The following is a 22,500-nucleotide window of genomic DNA, read 5'->3' as shown; positions in this document are numbered from 1 at the left end:
CGGAGGCTCAGGTCCCTTGGGCAGCTTAGACTCTCTACCCTGCCAGTGAGGAGAATAATGTCCGCGTTTACACTCATATCAATGTTCATATTTCTCAAGGCTTCAGGATGAGGTTTTTGTTGTCATGAAGATGCTGACTCAAATAATTAGGTAAAAAGTAAATGTGTGTTATATGATACTTTGTTTTTTTTGGCACAAGGAAATAGTAAATGGTGAAAAATGATTAAAACAAAGAAACAAGATGCATACAATGATAGGGAATACGACTAAACAGGACCTTTTATCACACATTTACAGCAACATTGAAGTTGTAGCCCTCGAAACATTCCGCTGTTTCACAGCAAGGATGCTACTTCCAAGCCCATATTAGTTACAGCTATTGCATCTCCATCAGGGCAAATGAATAGTTGCCCTTAGCATACCAAGACATGTTTTTAAAATTCCCTGGCACGCAGAAGTGGGCCTAAAATACAAAACCGTATAAGGAACAGGAGGGCCATTTGTGGAAGGAGCCTCACCTCTGCTATGGCCTTGGCCAGACCCCTGAAGAGCTGCAGATAGGCCCCAAGGGTGTGAGGGCCGTAGATAGTGGACGCTCCCTCGTAGCGCTGGATCTGTGGGAGAGGAGAGAGGAGAGACCCAGTCTGCCTATGTTCTGTCATTTGAATGTATGGATTCTATAAGATGCTCCTTTCAGGTCCTACAGAGCAGAATTGCCTTGGGGGATTGTTCAATCAGTGACTTGAAGCTCCCTGATATACTGTATGTATCATTTTTAGAGAAACAAATATTTCACATTCTCCCACAAACACTGATGAAGTGATGAAATCATTTTTGAAATCACACCCCCCACTGAGTCATTGGCTGTAGTTTTTAAAGCTATGTTACTGGTGTGTCTTGTCCCTTCGTTTGATTGACATGGCCAAGAGGTCTGCATCCTGTTGCCCATCCATACAGTAATCTGTTCAGCAAATATGGAAGCCTACTTGCACAAGCAATGTCATCCTCAAAGCCTCAACAAACATACCTGATACTCTTCATAGGTTGTGATGTAATGAGTGTAGATGTTGCATAAGCCAGCGATGATAACGTCAGTGTTTGAGAATCCCGCGTTGGCCTCCAGCTCCTGGTTTATGACGAATAAAACCAACACGAGGCCAAAAGTGAGTGTTTTCTGAAAGGCTTTGCTTTAAAGAATTACACTCAGCTCAGGGCGTCTTTAGAACTAAAAGCAAAGAATAGAAATGAAATGACTGTTGTTTTGGAGCAAACTCTACTGAGTTCCGTGGCTCTGCTGGCCCCTAATCAAATTATTCAAGAGAGTCCCCCTTGTGACCAGTAAAATCATGCACATGTGCAAGTGGTTAAAATCAGCCTTCTTTCCAACTTTCGAATTACTGTAATGACACGCATAGGATCATCAATTACACCACTTTGCTCTGACAACTATTGTGTGTGTGTGTGTGTGTGTGTGTGTGTGTGTGTGTTTGTGTGTGTGTAGGGGGGAGATTTCAACCACGAGTACTGTACGTGCATGTATGCACGTATGCATGTGAATGTGTGTTTGTGTGTGTGTTTGAGTGTTTCTGTGTGTGTGTGTGTGTGTGTATGTGTGTGTGTGTGTGTGTGTGTGTGTGTGTGTGTGTGTGTGCGTGTGCGCGTGCGTATGCGTGCGTAGGCGTGTGTGTCTGCGTGTGTGCGTCTGTGCGCGCGCACGTGTGTGTGTGTGCGGACAGGGCACACTGGACTGAATAGGACTAGCCCTTATCCCACCTGTTTGACCGCTTCTCTTAACCTCCTCCCGGACATGGTGCTGTAACACATGAATAAAGTCATGAGTCAGCTCCCACACATGCTCACAGCTCACTGTGTACAAACACTGACCAACCAACATCCCCAGGGCAGAGCTCTACCCTACACTCAGCCTCTGCTTCGGGAACTAGCACACAAAGGTTAGCTAAACACGACAGTGCTGTTATATGACAGTGGCATATGAAGAACTTGACAAATCAACACATAGATATGGAGAGAAAACAGAGAGAGGAGAGGGAGGGAGAAAGACAGAGAGAGAGAGAGAGAGAGAGAGAGAGAGAGAGGGAGAGGGAGAGGAAATGAGTAGGCAAATGAAAGTGAGAAGTGAAAAAAAAGAGAGAGAGAAAGAGAGGGAGAGATTGGGGAACTCACGTTACTTCTCCAGGGATGGCTACAATAGCCACAGAGCCTATGGTGAGGATCTGGACATCCACAATCTGTGGGTGCCATGGCAGAGGCCAGTTCATCTAAGTGCACAAGAAGCAGATTCTATTATCACTGCAGATATGTCTCCACCAGCGATTGGTCAGATGGACAGATATCGAGCTTGTTTACCATGGTAACTTTATTGTAGGGAGAGCAACGTTTGAAAGTTCATCAGAAGGGCATGATTTGAGTAACCATGGTTACGACGTTAGAGTGTCATAGTGTCATAACCAAAATATGAGATATTCCAATGGCTTTGCTCCTCACTGTACTTCACTGTACACCACACCAACTCACCAAGTCCACAGACAAGATGCGCGAATGCATGCAAACACACCCATTGCATGCACACTTGGCTCCACTGCATACAAACTCAAACAATGGCTGCCATTTTTGGCTTCCCACTAATTTGGCCCCATGCCCTGCCATCAAATCTATGCAGGCTCATTTCGTTCTGTGATACAAAAGGCCAGCTATATGAAGCCAAGAACCATTCCTATGGTAATCACATTAAACCTCTTGTAAAGGTAGAATACTTTTTTTTAAGGGAAATCTACGGCTGTAGTGCTTTTACCTCTCCAGTGTTGAAGAAAATAGGTTTGGGCTCATGGCAGTCCTGTGTCTCATTAGATGGAACGCCTAAGAGGGCGTCCCGGACCCCTTCCCAAAATGGATCCCCCTCCACAGCACCTGAGCGAAAAACAAACTGTGTTCCATGTTCTTTTTCCTTGGATTATACTCTAAACTGGAATATTTATCAGATCTTCATCCTCAGATCTGCTATATAAGAGAGATATATCCAACTTCAGAACTCTCTCCCAGATTAATACTAAGCCCAGTTCAAGAGCAAAAAATGTTCCTTTTTTGAAGTAAGCAAATAAGAACTTGTGTTGAAATCGAATCACGGCCAAGATCTGATGTCGAATATAGATATACCCTGGGTGAAGTTAAGGTCACCACCACCGTCTGTTGTTCCCGCGGCAAAGCTGAGGCCGAGAGCTGGTTTACACGTTTTAGCCTGACAGGAACAAAGAACAAGTAAGCACTTCATATCAACTACCACTGATTAGTGAATCCTGTGTTAATGGCCAGAGGAGCCGCCCACAGCTAGACGACATGCTTTAACATTTAGGTTTGGATAAAGGATGCAACGTAACAAGGACTGTTTTGTGCTAGACACAAAGTGCAGTCTTTCATCTGACCATGCATAACTAAGACAAGTAAAGGCTGCCCTAAGGCCATTCAAAACCATGAACAAGCACCCCCTTGTAAATAGTGAGTGTGTAGGGTGGTATAGTGGGCATAACGGTGTATGAATGCCCATATGTAACACACTGTAACGCACATGTTTGCCACATGAGACTTTATTGTCTGCTGGTGCCGCTGCCACCTCACCGTGTGTGTAGAGTTGATCTGCACCGTGACGTCCGTCATGTTGACCCACTGGTGGGCAGCATGGACCGATCCCCGCAGTTCCTGCTTTGCATTCCCATAAAGCTCCTAAAAGCATTCCAAGCAGCTGTCAATCCAAAACTAGTGTAAGGGTAGACAATATGCAGATTAGACACATTACACTATTAATGATACTTCAAAATGTACACAATCTGTGGGTCAGAGGATATACTCAACAACAAATCCTACAGAAATTGATTGGCTATTAGTTCATTCATAAAAGACCATGGCAATTGATTGGTTCCTGCTCCAATCATAATCACATGTATGCACTGTGGGGCCTTTACATTGTGACATTAATCTCTTACTTTGGCTTTTTTGTAGATGTTCTCTCCAATGATCCTGGTGCTTTCAAACATGTCTGACCCTGGTCCGAAGCCAGCACACATTCTTGTCTATGCAACAGTAAACACAAATGATTTCAATTATTCATCGGAATCATTTATTAGAACAAAGATAAAAATGAAATGAAGAATGAAATGAAATAAAATAAAAGCATTTTATAGTGTTGATCTATAATGGATGTCTACAGCAGCAATACAAAGTATGAAGGAAGGTTCCATGTGTGCTGTAGCAAAATGTAGAAAGAAACGATAAGGTAACCAAAAGGGTTCATTTTTATAATATTTGGCCACTCTTGGCTGCAGCTTCACCAGTTCCAGTAATGTTTGAGTAGGCTGAGCATAGGTAGAACAAACAGGGTTTCAGGTAACACTTTATTTGGATGGATGGTTTGCTAAAATGCAAGTTCAATCTTTCAAATTGTTCACTGAGCATCACCTTAACCCAACCCCTAACCTCAACAATAAATTGTAGTTAACAGAGTTTCAACAGACAGTTTGTTCATAATCTTAGCATCTGTAGACAGTGTATCGGGGACCATCCAAAAAAAGTGTGACAGGGTGTCAAATATTAAAGTTTGATCAAGTGGTGTACTAAAATCTGTGTAATAAAATGTAAAATGGTGACCCACCCCACCAATGGGACAGGAGCTGTTGAGGTAGTCACACTTCTCCCCTGTGTTCAAACAGTAGGGTCCCATGATGTTCGGGGTCACGTCGCCAAGGTTACTGGAGGCAAACGCTGCCACGAATGAGCCCTGGAAGACAACAGGTCATGAATAACACATCTGTTATCAAATGGTAGACTACGGTACTGGACATATAGGTTAATCTGAGTATCTATAAGTATCAACTATCCGATGCGTAGCACATGTAGCAGTACAAGACCACAGCTGGAATGATGCTCAAGGTCTGAATGCCTTTGGAGCTCAAGTTGTTATAAAAGGATGATGTAACTAAGTTGAAAGTCTCTTGCAAAAATATTGCGTGTTTCATAATGGCCCTTTTCTTAATCACTGTGAAAACAAATCAAATGCCAGAAAGGCAGCAAAGTTTAATTCCTGTAATGCAAGGAACAGGAGATTTGAAGATTAGGATTTTGGTTTCACATTATAGTTACGGAGCATTTTCTTCATATTCTCTCTTCCATTTTCTCACCCTTAAAAAATCAACACAATTCCTTCTTCCTTCAAATCTATGTGGGATCTCTGCCCCTAATTTTAAGTACAACCAACGTCTGTCTGAAAAAGATTTAGGGAGGAGGGATTGGTTTTCACAAAAGCTTTGGGATATTTTTATATCTCTTTCCACCAACTATCCATCTTCAGCAACACACACTCTCTCTCTTTCTCTCTCTCTCGCTCTTTCTCGCTCCCTCTCACTCTCTCTCTCTCTGAGCCACACCCTAGCCTGTTTTTCTTCATCTTAATCGTCCTCTTTTTCTCTGTGTGCCAATTCCAATCCTCATATTCTCAGCAGTACAGTCATTAGTGAAAGGATGTTAGACCAAACCCAGTGTTTAGCTCCCAAGTGACTGACACATTACAACTTGCAGTCGACTTACACAACAGTGCAGTGCATTTAGTGTGATCCAGTTATACAGGCCACTTAAATGTATGAAAAATTCAAGGGCATTTCAGCTGGGGAAATATTAGATTAGTCCTATCGATTGCCCCTGCTGGTTCAAAGTGCTCCATTACATGGTGATGATTCCAGAGGGTAATGCTTGTAAATCTGTTGTGCTTCTGATACTTACTTTCTACAACATGGAGTTAGAAACATCAATATCATGATCCAAAACCAAGGAGGTATTGGCCATAACAGTGATAAACCACAACACACTCATTGTGTTGTGGTTTATCACTGGCCAATAAAGTATCCCTCTAAATGGCAACAGATATATCACTACCATTGTGTTGTATAAAATGTATACATAAATACTGAATTCAATATTATAATATGTTAAATGCTATTTAAATGTCAAGTTGTAATTTATTCATAGACATTTTAGGATCTAGAGATGGGGACAGGAAACCTCACCTCACCAGGAAGTGCGTTGATATTCTTCTCCTGCTCAAACAGGTAGGAGGCGTAGCCCATGTTGTCTCCGCTAACCATGCGATTGGTGTAGTTCATACTGACAGGGTGAACAGCGAACCAGCTGCAAGCAAAAGGCATGTCCTGTTTCCCACAGTCTTGAACTCTTGGCCTATCATGACCTCTTAAAGAGCTCTTATAGTGGTGGCAGACATGACGCTAAACCTGCAACAAACCCATACCTGAGCGTCCCCATGCCGTCCCCATCCATGTCCGTGAACTTCAGCATCGACACCTGCTTGTCAGTGTTGGATTTGTACCTGTTACAAGAAGTGATACTCTTCAGTATTCTTCATTTTCACCTAAAGACCATTTCCCACACAAGAGGTCAAGAGTGATCCTCAACAATGAAACAACTCAAATGGGTTTTCGATTTGGTGTTTCCAGACAATAATGCATAGCGGTTGGCATTGCTCATTTTTGTGTCTGAAATCAAAGGGGGGTGGTGAAAGTGTGTGTGTGAGTGTGAGAGTGTGTGTGTGTGCGTGTGCGTGTGTGTGTGTAGGGGGGAGATTTCAACCACGAGTACAATCACAATAAAATGCAACAATAAAATACATTTGCAAGGCCATTATAAAACCCTATTCTCCCCCATAAAGCCCATCCCGAGTGCCTCTAATGGCCCTGGCAGGACTGCCTACCTCCGGCGCTCCTCCTCTGGGTTGTTCATGTAGGAGTGGGGGCTTCGGTTCAGACTGCTGTCCTCCAGCTCGCCTCGGCTGAGGAAGATACGGCCCGGCCTCAGACTCTTGTGGGCTTTTTCAATGCTCTGTTTCGAGAGGTTAAACATTCATCTGCGTTATTGCATCCTGTTGTTAATCTTGTTAAGCATTTTTTCCTCTCATTGTTGTTCGCTTTTAATTGTCCAGCGATTACAAATAGACCTGAGTTCAATTCTATCTTCAGCACTAATTATCTCTCTTTAGTTTCCAAATTAATAAACTACTCGACTCGTGTTCCATTTGGATCTGTTATCTTGTTCGGACCACCTCATCAAAAGTTATTCTGTATTGCTACTATGTACACCTTTTAATTGTTGTCACCATTAAATAAATTATATAAATAATATTATACATAAGAAAGCGACTGTCATGTTTATTGTCACGTTCACTCTGCAACAATGATTGCATTGTTTGAGTCCCCTGATGTGTAGAAGAAAAGTTGAGATGGAAACCTTGACAATCCCGTTGACGATGGGCTGGATGGAAGACTTGATGTAGCCTTTGCTTGAGATCATGAAGAGGGTATACTGGAAGTATCCGCCCAGGCCAGAGTGTGTGTGTGTGCCGCTCAGAACCACGTTGTCTTGTCTGTACAAGTCTCCGTATTTCACCTGGAGTGCTTTTAGAACCTACGGCAGATTGCTCTATGTGAGATGCTTATATAATGAATCAAATACGTAAAGAATCTGTAACAAAGGCCATTGAAAGTGTACTGAACATTTCTGTCATTTTAAAATGTCCAGATCGCATGTAAAATGGATCGAATAAACAGTGCAAACTGTCAAATGCAAACAAAATGATTGTGAGCACTGCCTCTGTATTTAAAAAAAAAATAAAAAAAATGAACTTTCACATTATTCCATCATATCAATATTCTGAGTATGAGCTGCTAATCAGGGAGGGAATAAGATAAGGAATTATGCCTGAGGAACATTTCCTTGTTACTCCGAGGTCTTCACACCAAACTCGACCTACCTCTAGTCTCAGCCTTTGGGAGGCCATACCAATGTCAGCAGTGACAAACACAACTCGCTTGCTCCCATCGTCCACTATGAAGGCCCTGCTGTACAGACGGAAGTGGAGCCCCCCCGCCGTCTGGTCTGGAGTGGCATACCCCATCTGAGCAGAAACATGATAAAAGAATGATGGACTGTTGCGTCACTCACATGGTCTCTTGTCAAGGTTTTCCTGTCTGTATCTGAAGACATCAGTGATAAGAATTATCATTAGATCATATCAAAGATGTTCAATGTGATTTGACTCTTCATAACCTTGCTATCAGATAAATGAACCCTAAGTTTGCAGGCAAAACACAGTGCATGTGCGTGTGTGTCTCTGTGTGTGCGTACGTGTGTCTCTGTGTGTGCGTACATGTGTGGGTGTGTGCGGGTGTGTGTTTGTCAGTCACTGAGCCATTGCAAATGACTCCATACTAGAGTTATAAGTGAGGCTCTCTGTCTATTTTCGTGCACACTCCTTTTAAAATTGAGGGGAACGTTCAATGTTACAGTACTAAAAGTTCCCCTTAATTTTCATAAGAGGTCCATACTTGCTGAACATGCTGTCAGACATACAAATCCATGCATAAGATTACTGACAAGCAGGAATGATTAATGCAAATGGACCAGGTTACATTTGTAGCTGCTTATGGTGCTTAATGTTTTAAATGTTTGTTTGCTTTTTTCTCTCACAGTGGTTATTAGACTGTAAGTCCAGCCGCACAATTTGTAATTCATAGCCATTGAAAGATTTATAAGTGGTATACACATTCACTACTGCACAACTCACCAGGGGTACATCCCCAACAGGTCCTGTGCAGTCTGCTCTACCCACCCCTACAAGGAAGTGGTTCTCTGGGGGAGCTTGTGTGGGCCCAAAGGTAGGTTCTGGTTGCGCTAGGTAGATCATCACATACATACAGAACTTTGTCTCCCTTGGCATTAAGTAGTTGACATATAGGTTATAGTTATGAACAAATGCATTCAGTTTTCCTATATATTGTATAACATTGGGTAATTGCTGAAACATTCTTATGAGCTCAAATACGGGCAATTGGTCAACAGTGTAAACATGAGTATAAAGGAACCAAGCATTACTTGTCTCAGAAATCCACACGGTGGCCATGACTGAAATCAGACCAACGGACACTCCGGTCATACCCACGAACAACACGATGAGCACAACCTCCAGAGCGCTCAGGCCGCAGCATACTTCCTTCCGTGCCATCTGAACTGATATGACCGGGGATAAACTGTCAACAGCAACGCTCAGACTAGGGTACTGCAACGGTTAGGCCGGTCTTCATCAAAACTGGTTTAACAACACGCTTTTACTGCTGCTGGTACTTATACAGAGCTTAATGTGTATATTTGCAAGAAAATACGTTTTCAGTAGTCAGACCATGGTAATTGAAAGTAAAAGTAAATTCACAGACCTTCCCAAGAATATTTTGAAAATCCACCGCAGTTATATTTCCTGTCCTAGCTCTTGGTCGGACTGTTATTGACTCCCATGAGAGTAAAGATAATACTGCACAGCACTGGACAAAGGTGGTAAGGACGGACAGTTTTACGACCACTATCGAAAACGCTCTGAAGCATAATTGATGTTTCTGCCTTGTCATACTTCGTTGCGTAACTATTAAGGACAACTTCCAAAAGTTAGTAGTTTTCAAAACGTTTTCAGTGAGCAAACTTTGTAATTTGTCAATTGTCAAAGTCAATTCTGCATTCAAGTTATTCTGCAGTGAGTATTCCCATATTTTCTCAAACTGCGTAATAACACATCGACTCTTCACCTTGCCAGAACTGTATTGTGTAATATGCAATAAAATGAAGCATGGACAGTATGCATCATATTAGCATTATCATAGTGAGTACCGATAGGGTTCTCAGTATTGACTCATGATACACTCTAGTAAAAAAAAACACATCAAACCACATGCATGCTGACAGCTCTTTTATTTGCTGCTGGATGCAGATCGTCTACTGTTCCATCATGGCTAGCAGCTTCACGTTAAGCGAAACCTCAAAGAGAGAGTGTGAGCAGTGAGGACCAATACCACCATCTTCCTTACAGCTGCATGTGTTATGTTCGACAAACATTCTTCAGAGCACGTATTAAACAAAACGACGATAACGTGAACAGTAACTCCCCTAAACACAAGTACCTTTTCTGAGGTCAAGAATCGGCGTGCTAGCATTTAGGCTACATCAGCTGATAACAGCTGGCTGTGTGTGGCATAGAAGAAGATGGGGTATTTGAGGAGATCTTCACTACCCAGAATCTCTCTGGAAGTCTCAACTGGGTGCTTTTGCACACTCACTGTGCTTTTGAGGACCAGAGGAGAGGGAAGAGATGGGGTGGGGAGGTTGTCGCTTGGAACTGCTGACACAAGCCTGGGACAGTCTCAGCAGCTTTGAGCACAGTGGCTCTGCACCCAAGCCACCTCAAACTCAATGACCTTTTCATTTAGGGCCCAGGCAACACAGCTTATTTGGCTTGGATAAGAACAAGGTAAAATGACTCTGAACAACTTGTAGCCCAATTTTTAGGGTCCACAAAAACATACATACCTACAAACAAACAAACAAACATACAAACAGATAAACAAACACGCACAGGAAAATAAATAAAAACAGTCCAACATGAATGAAATGGTTCACCACAACTGACTGTGTCTGTTTTGACGCAGTCATCTTGGCTAGACGTCTCCAAAGCTGAGAGGAGCGCCACATTCAGAGAACGAGAGAAGTTTGCGTTACCAGCGCTCACCATTCTTAAAGGGGAGGGGGAGGCTGAGGGTGACGAGCTTGGCAACACAGGCAACCTGCTATACCTTAAAGGTTCAAGTAAAAAAAAAAAAAATAAGAAAGAAAAAAAAAAAATGTCACTAATGCCTCATCACATTACATTGCTGTTACACGTTACAAGGAAATATGAAAAACACGGACTTATAAGCAGGTAGTACAATCACATCTAAAAAGGCACTGAGGAATGTTTACATACCACTTGATATTTCCTTTCTCTCTCTACATACAAAGCGTTAGTTGGAAAAATAAATGTAGTTTTATATTTCTTAGAAAAAAATCTCTTTTTTTGCACCTTGGCAATATTTTCAGGGAGAGCCACTATAAAAAAAAATGAAAAGAAAGAAAAGCATGTCGCTACAAACAAACAAAAATACACCAGATTTACCCCTATTGTAATTTGGTGGATTCACAACATAGTAGCACTGCAGTTTTCCTTCTTTTCAACAGTAACACACATCATTTGTTCATTCATAATTCACCCCGGCATTCAGAGAGGGTGGTGTAACGACCTTGTGACACATTTTCCTGGCCCATCCACACAGTCATTCCAAGTCCTGGCCCACATGAGGTGGTGTGGGTCAGTGACTTGAATCATGCATGGACAATTTAACCGGTTGCCTGGGCAGCCGTTAACACACACCCAAAAACAAACAGAAGGAAAAAACCTGCTCAGCTAGAAGAAGGTAGGCATCAAATCTGTCAGAAACACACTTAGCGTTTCAATCGAGAATGATTAGCTTGTAATGATACGTCACAGTGTTGACCAGTCTGATTTTTGGGGGGGGTGGTGGGGGCAGTTGGAGGAGCTTGGGTGTGAGGAAGAGATTGTAGTGGTACTCCTCCACGTGGGCACCTTCTTGTGACTGGAATCTGGCACTTGAGGGCACTTGAAGTCTCCCTGGAGTCTCCACTCCCTTGTTGACCCCTTTCTCTTGGGTCCAAAAATGCAGTGGCAGTTTGAGAGGTGAAAGGTCACCCGGAAGGTCGGTCAGTTAAGTGTCAGTCACTCAAGTCACTCATTCGGAATCTATTCTCGTGTACTTGACGTGGCCCCACTGCCACGGTCGCCACAGGTAAGGCACCTGGTAGTTCCGCGGGACTATGCCTTGAATGTTCTCCTCCAGGTAGTAGAAGAACCGATACCACCATGCTCGCGAGACGAAGTTGCTCGGTGACGGCTCCTTTAGCACCTGAGACACAACAAGGAACATTCCGGGTTTAAAGTGAGACTGTAAAACACAAACCAGGCATTCATGACACAAAATACTCAAGCTGAACGCGGTTTATGTGGGGTTGACCGACCTGCTGGTTGGCCATGGTGTGGTACCACCAGAAGAGTCGTGTTGTGATGAAATAGGCCACAACTACGTCTATGGTGTAGTGGTCATGGGCCAGGAGGATGCAGAAGATCCCCACCGCACACAGCAGCCAACAGGCCCAGTGGTACCACCAGAACCTCTTTGGAGAGTCTGTGGAATAGGAGAAATGAAAATGAATTCATCTCAATGAAAATAATCTAATTAAACACCTTCTCCACAATAACACAGATTATGTATGTTCCTCCTGGACCTCCCTGTATGCGATAGCATTCATTACTCGTACTTGTGATGTTGTATTGTTCACCCAAAATTAGAATAACTCAGCCTGAATGTCTTAAAACTTGGACCTTACAACTCAGTAGGTATACAAATTAACATTATACATAACAATTAACATTATATATAACAAAATACATTCAAATATGTCCTCTCTAATCAGGTGTGCAGTTCTCCCTCTTTAACAGCTGGATCATATGATCCCTCTGAAAAGTATAAAGTTGTTTACTCTCAAACGTTGCCCTGGGTGATAGCTAAAATCAGTCATGTTTCACCGTATATGTATTTAAGGTGTCACCAAATGACATCAGCAGGTGTCACTGTTGTGTCTAAATCACTAGTACCATGAAAAGAGGGAATTGAAGCTGACGTATGATGACATAGACCTGATGCTTTATATACACACCCACACACACACACACACACACACACTTACACTCTTTGATGAAGAGATAGGTGAGTGTGAGCATGACCGTGTGGCCGCTGTACAGATAGTCTCCGCACATGGAGTGGGAGCCTGTGATGGTGAGGCCGCCCCCTGCTATCAACTTCACCACCCTCCTCATCTGTGCCTCCCAGTCCCCAAACAGCTGCAAAACAGACACACGTACGCACACACACACACACACACACACACACACACACACACACACACACACACACACACACACACACACACACACACACACACACCGCAAGACACACACACACTGAGGTCAGGGGTCAAGAGTGCATACATAATTTGCAGCTACATCAACAAGATCATAAATCAGTCAACCACACAGAAAGATGAGCAACACCCACTACTTGAGAAAACAAATGGCTTACCACTGAGAGCGAAATTAGAACATTGCCTTCAGAACACAGCGAGGGCTTACACATGAACCAACACACTTCGGGGTTTGTTGAGCAACGACTGATAACCATTAAAAAAAAAAACTCTTTAACATTTTACACTTAACACTCTCACAACAAACACATAACAAGATTCAACCAACAGCATTGTTATTCAGAAAGCTCACAGTTGTCTCATCTACAAATTATAACAAGGTCATGGACAACAAAAACAAACATTTTACCACCAACAAAACAATCCAACAGCTTGTCATTATTAATCTACTTTGGCTATGGACATGCTTTGTTTGTGTCCAGCCAAGACATTAATTTCTGCCTTGTTTTTCCTGTCTGCTTTCTCCTCGACTCAAAATGATATTATGCCCCAATTAACGTCAAGGCCGCTTCTAGAACAATCCCTGATGTATTCTGGGATTGGGTGTGGAGTGGCAGCCTGCGGAAACACATCCCGCTGAGCAGTACGTGTCATTCGGAAGAGGGGAGGGAAATAAACAGACAGTAACAAGGGTGTGAAGGAGAAGGGGGCTGCCCAGTGGCCTGTCAAGCCCACGAAATGAACGACTTCCCACAGTTCCTGCTGGGAAGATTTCCGGGCCTCGACTTTGCATAGAGCCCCCCGCCCCTCCCCTCCACTCCCTGTCCTCACTCCCTCCCTCCAGTGAGTCACTTTCGCTCAGCGGATGATGAACAGCGGTATTTCACCTCCGCTCAGCCGCTACTTAGCAACGGCGATGTGCCCACGATACAAATAAAACATAAACACATAAACGTCTGTTCGATTGCTCAGAGGATTGGGTAACAGGTCTTTCGCCGCATGATTTTGAAACAGTTTTCCTGAGGAAAAAAAAAATACCCCATACCATGTTTGACCAGTCTCAAAATAGCCAGGGAAGAGGATCTTTCAGGAACATCTGTTGAGCATGTGTCCCTGACAGAGTCTCCACCTACCCAACCCCCAACCCCCTCGACAACTCTGCAACTCCCTACAATGAGACCCTGCTCCACGACTCTTACATCAGCACAGGGATGGAAAATAACGATCAGGGGAGGTTAGTTTGCCAAAAATAGAGCTTTACCAAATTTTTTCCGTGCGACGGGGCACCTCCTTTTTTTTTCCGATAGGAAGAACTCCCATGGATTTCAGGCGAAGCTATTTGTGCAAATTATGATCCCAGAGACTTCAAATAGCACCGCAGTCAACAAATCTATGTGGAATTCATCTCAATTCACATCGTCTACCTTACAGTCACTGCCCACCCGGTTCCACAAAACACACAGAATATGCTCCTCCCAGACCCCACTGCATGTGACCGCAGTCATTACTTGTATGACCCCAGAGCCCTGGACTAACACAGGAGAACCTTGGAGACAACTAAAACATCAAACCCCAAAATGGCCCACAGATACATACACACTCAACAAAAACCTGCTCTGCCAATTTCGCTTTCACAGTTCACACTATATTCTGTTTTCACACTGACCCAACGAACCCTGTGGTCTGTAACTCCAGAATGTGTGTCTTACCTTCGGGGAACACTTGAAGTGCATCCCTGGCACAGGGAGGGTGGTGACGTACATGGTGACGCACCTATACAAGTAGAGCGTGCCCACAATGAAGAAGTATCTCCGACCCACGATGGACCTACAGAGCACAACAGAGTTATAGGGATACCCCTCAGCACTGAAAACCACAGGGGGGGGGGGGGCAACAGCAGCATGGTGGTGTTGACACACTACACAAAGCCAACAGAGCCATAAGGGGCAAATGCAAAACAAACACACACACTAGAGAACACAAAGGTGTGTTTTCCCACTTTGTAATCCAAACATATCATTTGACTTTATCTCTTTGTGCTTTTTAAAGCGGCTGTTAGAGGTGCTAGACTGTTGGGGGCAGTAACATAATTGGCAAGTCAAGGATTCCAGTCTCTGTGGGAGCTTCCAGATTGGTTTATCCAGCTGTGCCAAGATGAAAGTTTAGATGATGACTGGAGCCAAAGACAGTCCCCAAGACAGGCCATATACACAGCCACCATTTTTGAGATGGCTATCAGAATGTGAATACATCAAGAGTATTTCAAAGCAATGGCAACAGCAATTTGAAACAGAGATAGAGAGAGAGAGAGATGATATATGACCCACTTGTATTTCAACAGGGTCCACTGCAGAAGCCACAGGCACACCAGTATGATACCGTTGATCTCGCAGATGGAGAAGGCCCACTCCACGCGGTCGAAAAAGTCAAAGAACTTGTCGGGCAACGGCGGGGACACCTCCTTGGGCGGAACGCGCTCGTGGACAACAGAGATCATGATAGTGGTGGACACGAAGCAGCAGATGGCGTAGAAGGCGGCCACCGCCGTCTTGCCCCACTCGGTCGGGAACTGCGAGCGCACGGGCTCCGGCATGGGAATCTGGACAAGGTCCTTGTGGAAGCCGTTGACCATCCCGTTGCGTTTCCCAGGCATGCTTCCGGGAGTGTTCCCGTCCCCCGCAGCCAGGGTAAGCTCGTCCGTGACCCGGATGGCGTGCCCGTTGGCATGGCCATTCTTGTGCGCCTCGATGTGGTGCTCGATCCGGAGCGTCTCCACACGCTCCAGAAGCTGCTGCCCGCCGTCCGAGCTCACCAGCGACAGCGGCGGCCTCTGGAAGTCTGTCTGGGAGAGCTGCAGCAGGGCATGGCCGTCAATGTTCTGGAAGGGCTCAGAATACTCCTGCATGCCCTCTTTCGTTAGCCAACGGGAGACCTCCTCCACTGACCACTGGGCCACTTTCTTCATGTTGGACCCCTCAACCTCAACAAGCTGTGGAGCAACAGGGGTGGAGGTACACACAGTTTTGAATGGCTGGGTCTAAGGAACACAAAGACCTCCCCAGATGGTGCTCATCACACATTAAGGACATTGGCAGGCACACACACTCGGAGGTACTGGTCAGGAGATCCAAACAAGCTTCCAAAAGGGTAATCCAATTGAGGCACCAATTCAGCTCATTTTACAGCACAGGGAGGAAAAGATGATTTCTCTCCTGCAGGGAGAAAAGAGATATAAAAACAAAATCAAACAAATTGACTTACTTTTACTAAATTCAAGGTCAAAATATCATCAAACAAGGTTGAACTGATAAGAATAACAGAGTATTACCAGGATAATATTGGGTAAGATGAAATCGACCATGAAACACATTCTGTTAGCACACAAATAAGGACTTCCATTACTTTTAGACAGATTACAAGCTGAATTAGAACACTTAGACACTTTTACCAATACAAAGTGAATTTAAGACCGTTAAAACGTACTGCTGTTTTTCACGTTAATTTGTAACTAGACACAAAAAAAAGTTCTACTTAAGTTTTTCAAGTTACTTTGCAAAAAAGTATCGATGTGTCGAAGACTGACATGGGCTTTCTCTAAGCTCCACTATGACTCACAAATCAGACCGTCGTACCGCTTCCGAATCAACGTTTTCGTGAACTCCCGTTTCCTTGTAAAGAAATGACCATTCTGTAGATCGAACACCGTGTGTGGATATGCTCTCCTTGGCACAGGAATTCCAAGAACCCGTGAGCGTGTCAGCAAGGGCGTGGCAAGTGTGTTTACAAATCTTAACTCGGGCCAGCGAGAAGGGGTCGTGTCGCCCTCAGCTCCATATGGTTTGCATTACTCGAGGAGGAGTGTCGCGTTGCATAGTTAAATATGCGCGATTGCTTGTTCACTGACTGAGCTCTATGCAGATGTTGTCAGGATACACAACATGGTTCTCGTGAAATTACTATTACTTTAAGTTTAAAGGATAAACGGCAAAATAGCGGTCCTTGAATATCGAAATAACTGTTTGTTGGGTAAATAAAGTCAATGATAGGAGAGAGGGAGAGAGCAAGCACGTAGTTAAGCCAACATCTAGAAATTCGCTCATTTAAGACTTGATTTCAAATGAACGCTACAATTATAAGCCTACAATACGGAATTATTATGAAACATATGGAATAGAGTAGAACAGGATAGATATGCTTAAGCGCACCACAGTGTCTTTAACATTACTAGGTCAAATATATCACTCAAAGACAAAATATGAGGTTATGAACATGGGATGTGTTTTCCGAAAGCGTCGTTGAACAACCAACGTTAAATGATAGAGACTATCGTTTTGAACACTCTTCACGATTATCACAGTGGTTTGTCAACGACGTCTTCTGGATACGCAGTCCTGCTTAGGTATTAAATAGACCCTATCAGGGTGGAAAGTTACGCATCTGTTCCCTATATGGCTTCAACGGATTTCTGATTCCAGAAATACGAATCTCTACCATTAGAGGTTATAAACACAACACATAAAAGGTTTGGTGTTTGCAAGCTTAGGTTTGAGTGTTTACAATTTAATAAAAAAGGAGATAGATAATCTCCTACCCTTCCATTTGTTTAAGAGGCTTTTAAAAACCTTTCAGAGTGGAGTTTACATTGCCACTGGGGTGGTATGGCCCTTTCAAGTGCTAAAATAGCCATTTCGAGAGACCAGATCAATCAGACCAACTCACAGTGTGGTTCTTCGCACAGTCACTGATGAGAACCAGCTATCCCAAATAGACTTCAGGGACTGCTACTGAAACAGTGATACTACTGAAACTCTGTCCAACCTACGTATATGCATTTCCCCCAGCAAAAAAAAAAAAAAAGTATAATAAATTAATAATAAATACATAAATAACAACAACAACAAATAAATGTAAGTCCAAGCACGTTAACCTAGTGCTCTGAGGTGGTGAGACATACGATGACACCAGCTTAGCAAGCAGAAAAAAAAAAGTTTTTCCCCCCCTGGAGTAAGGCCTTTAGGGAGAGAGTGTGGGAAAATGTTTCCATTGCCAAGTCAGGTCGGTTTTGGTGGCCGTGCAACACCACTTAAAACAACCACGACACATTTAAACGACACCACACCCAACCCCCCAGTGCCACCACCACTACAACCACCACCCATCTCCTCTCACATGCAAAAACCCCAGACACTTACGGTTGTATACCAGTTTCAAACTCAGCGGTCAAAACTGTTTTTACTGAACCATAGGGGGCAACTGATGTGTGTGGTTTGTTGATTGATGTGTGAACGTGATGGTACCTGCCCATGTGAGCTGCACTGCAAGTCACACTGAGTAATCCATGTGATGTATGGTGAAGATAGCACGGTGAGGCATCTGATTAGGTCAGGATTCAGGAGTTAAGCCATCTGATTAGCTGTGACATGATCATGTGAATGTGGTGCCTGACTGACATTATGGAGCCCAGACTAGTGTGTTGCAATTTACTCTTAACATGACTTCTTCATGCCCTATGTCCGGTGTATGCAGAAGAACAGATGAGGAGACACAATAGTCACAAGAGCTGAATTTGCTGATACAATTTTGGATGAAATAGATAATAAAAACAGCTTAAGCACTTGGCTTCATATGAGGAAGCATTTGTGGCACTCTGTATTAACACTAAAAATGTTCTATGGTGTTTTCTTATTCAACAAAGTAGATAGTAAGCCCATGCTTCATACATAAATATATTTCAAGAACTGCTGAGGATGCTCTAAAAGGCACTCAATCGCATCGACTAATAGGGGTATAAGTAACAATTGACTAAATACGAAACAAAAAACAGTTAACCACCGCGGTGAAATCATGCCAGCATCACTAAGCTCGGGCTTTAACCGAGGAAAACAAAACAGGAGTAAAATAGGAACTCACAATATATCGGTAACACGTAAAAGTTGTCTTACCGTATTTCGAAAGAAGGCAAAAAACTAAAGTCTTGAAGAGTGAGGTGGTGGCTGTTGCCGCTGCTTTACCACTAACCGTCTGACAGCCTACCCTACGGTCATGAACACCAATCCCGCCCATCCGCTGACTAATGCGCCGGTCATCCGTGTGCATCACCGCCGAATCCACAAGTCAGCGGGCCTGCCAAGTGCTGACCAACTGAGTTTCCCCCAAAAGTTGAACAACAGGAGGAAGAAGTGACCTCATTTCACTTTACGAGGATTCTAGCCAACGAGCGTTAAATGACAATAGGAAACTGTTTCAACCCAATGTCATCTTTCGAAATTAATTTTTTTTTTCTTTACGAGTTGGGAGATGGTTACAAACGGCAAGCTTATTCGGCTAAGTTCATGTGTATACAACGGGGGGAAATAGTTTTACAACCTGTGTACAACCAATAGACTGTGTGTAAAAGATAAGGTAACATTGATCCCATCCCATTTATTGTTATCGTATTGTTTAAATACGTCTTTGGTTACAAAACTTCTGTTTTCTAACCTAGGACAGCAAACAAAGGTGTGAAACCTGGACAAAACGAGACAATTTCTCACTTGTATCGAGTTTCATGTATCCAATACTGAAACTGAAATTTGACGATGAAACAGCACCCCCGCCATAAACATAGTCAGTTTTAAAGGAATTGGGCACACGACTCATAGATGGATGCATCACTTTCATAAGCCGTAAACTGAGTTGCCGTTTTAAAGATTCACTGTGTCTCAGAGAGAATGTGATTCTTACTCAAACAGAAAAGTATTCCATCATAGTGTTATGGGGTACACTTATGGCCAAAGCACTGAGCTAAAGCCCCATAACTGGAAATGTCCTGAGACGAAATAAATGGGTTATTTTGTGCTCACTTCAGTGTGTTTACGTTGGCTGCACCATTAATTACATGGCAGTTTGGTGGACTCATTAGCCTTCTGATCCTTGCACTGAGACCAAGAAGAAAACATTACTTGATGATGACCAACTCCACAACAGCTTGTCATGATATGATCAGTCGAAATCCTGGCCTATATGGTGCAACATCATTATTGGTAACCGGAAGAGGGCTTTTTATGCATACAAATTCAAATTCGAGGTTGCTTTAGCATGACAGTGGCTTAACAGTAGAATGATCGTTTACAGCACCAACAACTGGAAACTGCAAATGATGATAAAACACGATAACAACTTCAACTGTAGCAGTAATGTGGAAAAGATACACAAATGAAAAAGATTTGGACTCATTGTCTCTCAGTGGCAGGCTGAGACAGTCAGGCGTTCTGATGCCATTTTAGCATATGGATTTTAATTAGTGGAAATTAAAAAAAAACATAGGTTTATGAGGTGTGTGATATGGGTCCTTTGGCAGCTTGGGGCCTGAGGCAATGAACATGATTGAGCATGCGGTTAGTTTAAGCATTTTAAGAATGTCAGAGCACAGATCAAGCTCAACATCCTATCATTGCCATCACCTCTGCAGGTCTTTAAACTCAGCTCAGTGGAGTATGTGTGTGTGTGTGTGTGTGTGTACAGCCTGCACCCTAACAATGAGTTGTGTCCTCTGTCAAACAGCACCTTGATGAAACCAGATCACGATTCACTGACCCTTTTCCTTTCATTCTATGACTGTGTAATGACTATATCTGTCCGATAGCGGTGTAAACCTACACTGAAGTGATGATTGGGGTCACAGGGCTGATTGCAACCATGAACTTTGTTCTACAGTTCAGTGGTGCACCCCCAAGGAAACTGCCCAGATCTGCTGTCATAACTTCAAATATTAGAGCTTATAAAGGACAATTTCCCTTCCCGTGAGGGAAACATTTCGGTTTGATATTCTTTTCAAATCGATTGCAGACAGCATAACCTAGCATTAGTGGAAATGTTTCAAACTGGTGCCAACAAAAGCTTTTCAACACAAACTTTCCCTGACGAGATAATTTGCCTTTGCACAGAAGCAGTGAAGCTGAGCACTGGCCCGTCCAATAAGCAAATGAAAGTTATGTGATAAGGGGTTATTCACAGAATCGCGGTGCACTTCCGTGAATGAAACCAACACCTGCACTTTTTCCCTGGGAAAGTTTACCCAAAAAAATGCCTGAGGGAACTTTTTTTCAAAGCCACAAAAGAGGGAGTGCCAGGTCTATAGAGCCTCCTTATACTCTTTGAATATAAGAGTAAACATTTACATCGAACATTCAGATCCTGGTGTGTGTTAGTGTGTGCAATGATTGGCAAAAGCATTTGTGAATGGGTAGGATTCTTGACATACTCAACAGATAATAGCTTGGCTGTGTCCGCAGTCAAACCGTCAGGGCATGAACCTTGACACTAAAGCCTCCTCTGTGCTTCTGGAATTCATTGAATTACTCAGCTTGCATGTGGGCCTTCCTCAGCATAACACAAACACACACACACACTCCCTCACACGGGCGCACATGCACACATTCCCTCCCACACACAAAAGCAGGCTATTCAAATTCTTGACCAACGCTTGGAATAGCTCCGCGAGAGCAATAACAAAAGCAAAACGCAGGCCTTCGGGCTATCTTATCTGCCAATATTTTGTCAGGGACACCATGTCTTGATACAAGCATAAACCAAGTGCAGATGTTGTCCTCAGCCTGAGAGCCTCACTGTGGTAACCAACAGTGTTAATTTCGTTGACGAAAACTATGACGAAAAATATTCGTTAACGACCTTTTTCCCGTGACTAAGACGAGACTAAGACGTGACGAAAACGGATCTTTATAAATAAAAACTATGACTAAATCTATTTTAACTTTCGTTGACGAGACGAGACGAAAATGTTGGTGGTTGACTAAGTCACAATTGTTTTTTTTTTTTCTAAACTTGTATGCACATCATTGGTTGAATGTTGCCCGGTGCTGTATCTATCCCTCCTCCACTCCCTGAGATGGCCAGACATGCAAGTGACGCCCTATGGCTGAACGTTATGATGGCTGAAGTTCAAGCACTCGGTACTGGAAGACAAATAAGAATAGATATCTGGACAGTCTTTAATTATAACTTGACAGAAAATAAAACACAATGCACCGCAATAACCGGAGAGAAACAGTGTGGCTTCAAAATAGGTGGGAAGAACACAACAAGAAGCACCTGAAAGCGCACAAGACAACCCTGCCATTTATGCCAAGGTAAATTAGCTAGTAACTGTCAATGATAATTAGCTAATGTTAACTAGTTATTCGAATATATTAGCCAACGTTAAGTTAACTTCAAAGGGGCAGTCGAGTGTATAGGTTGTGTCAGCTTGGATAACTAGCTAGTCATTTTCGATTGAAACCTCCCGTTTGGCTTGGCAAATGAGTTCCAAAACTTTTAGCTAGCTAACGTTGGCTAACTATGAGGTAGCATAGCTAAGTTATACTAGCTATCGATAACTAGCTAGTAAACACATTGCAGAATGGACTATAGGACAGGCCACGCATGACATTAATCAAGAAAAAATAAATGAATATGTGATTGGTTTACATATCCTTGTCTATTTATGCAATTGTTATTATCATTGGCACTACTTTCAACTCTCAAACTATCCATCTAACTAAATACTGTATGTTGGTTATCAGATTGCACAGCAAT

General features: G+C 43.2%; 2 protein-coding genes across 3 annotated transcripts in view; both read right to left on the bottom strand.

The window, feature by feature from the left end:
• The window catches only part of asah2 (N-acylsphingosine amidohydrolase 2), a 12,320-nt gene extending 2,902 nt beyond the window's left edge, over positions 1–9,418 (bottom strand). The window contains exons 1-18 of one of the 2 annotated variants that reach the window (XM_031560557.2): positions 9,285–9,418; positions 8,947–9,081; positions 8,639–8,745; positions 7,826–7,969; positions 7,303–7,479; positions 6,770–6,897; positions 6,311–6,388; positions 6,072–6,192; positions 4,664–4,789; positions 3,999–4,085; positions 3,634–3,738; positions 3,175–3,256; positions 2,813–2,928; positions 2,185–2,279; positions 1,774–1,813; positions 1,028–1,126; positions 519–614; positions 1–39 (exon numbers count right to left, since the gene is read on the bottom strand). The exon at positions 1–39 is cut by the window's left edge and continues 114 nt beyond it. In XM_031560557.2, coding sequence (XP_031416417.1) covers positions 1–39; positions 519–614; positions 1,028–1,126; positions 1,774–1,813; positions 2,185–2,279; positions 2,813–2,928; positions 3,175–3,256; positions 3,634–3,738; positions 3,999–4,085; positions 4,664–4,789; positions 6,072–6,192; positions 6,311–6,388; positions 6,770–6,897; positions 7,303–7,479; positions 7,826–7,969; positions 8,639–8,745; positions 8,947–9,076 — 1,770 coding nt within the window. In that variant the 5' untranslated portion in view covers positions 9,077–9,081; positions 9,285–9,418. The remainder of the gene's footprint in view (positions 40–518; positions 615–1,027; positions 1,127–1,773; positions 1,814–2,184; positions 2,280–2,812; positions 2,929–3,174; positions 3,257–3,633; positions 3,739–3,998; positions 4,086–4,663; positions 4,790–6,071; positions 6,193–6,310; positions 6,389–6,769; positions 6,898–7,302; positions 7,480–7,825; positions 7,970–8,638; positions 8,746–8,946; positions 9,082–9,284) is intronic. The other variant, XM_031560556.1, reaches the window with a different exon arrangement.
• A 375-nt stretch (positions 9,419–9,793) lies between these two features.
• sgms1b (sphingomyelin synthase 1b) lies at positions 9,794–19,497 on the bottom strand. Its single transcript, XM_031560562.2, has 6 exons — positions 18,870–19,497; positions 15,255–16,139; positions 14,637–14,754; positions 12,694–12,847; positions 11,965–12,131; positions 9,794–11,852 (listed from the first exon to the last, which is right to left on the bottom strand). The coding sequence occupies exons 2-6, from the start codon at positions 15,890–15,892 to the stop codon at positions 11,679–11,681; spliced, it is 1,251 nt and encodes a 416-aa protein (XP_031416422.1). The 5' UTR covers positions 15,893–16,139; positions 18,870–19,497; the 3' UTR covers positions 9,794–11,678.
• Positions 19,498–22,500: the final 3,003 nt, after the last annotated feature.

The sequence above is a fragment of the Clupea harengus genome, chromosome 23 (assembly GCF_900700415.2).
Source record: "Clupea harengus chromosome 23, Ch_v2.0.2, whole genome shotgun sequence".
Classification (NCBI taxonomy): Eukaryota; Metazoa; Chordata; class Actinopteri; order Clupeiformes; family Clupeidae; genus Clupea; species Clupea harengus.
Note: the sequence above shows the minus strand (reverse complement) of the source record. Positions and strands in the feature narration are given on the sequence as shown.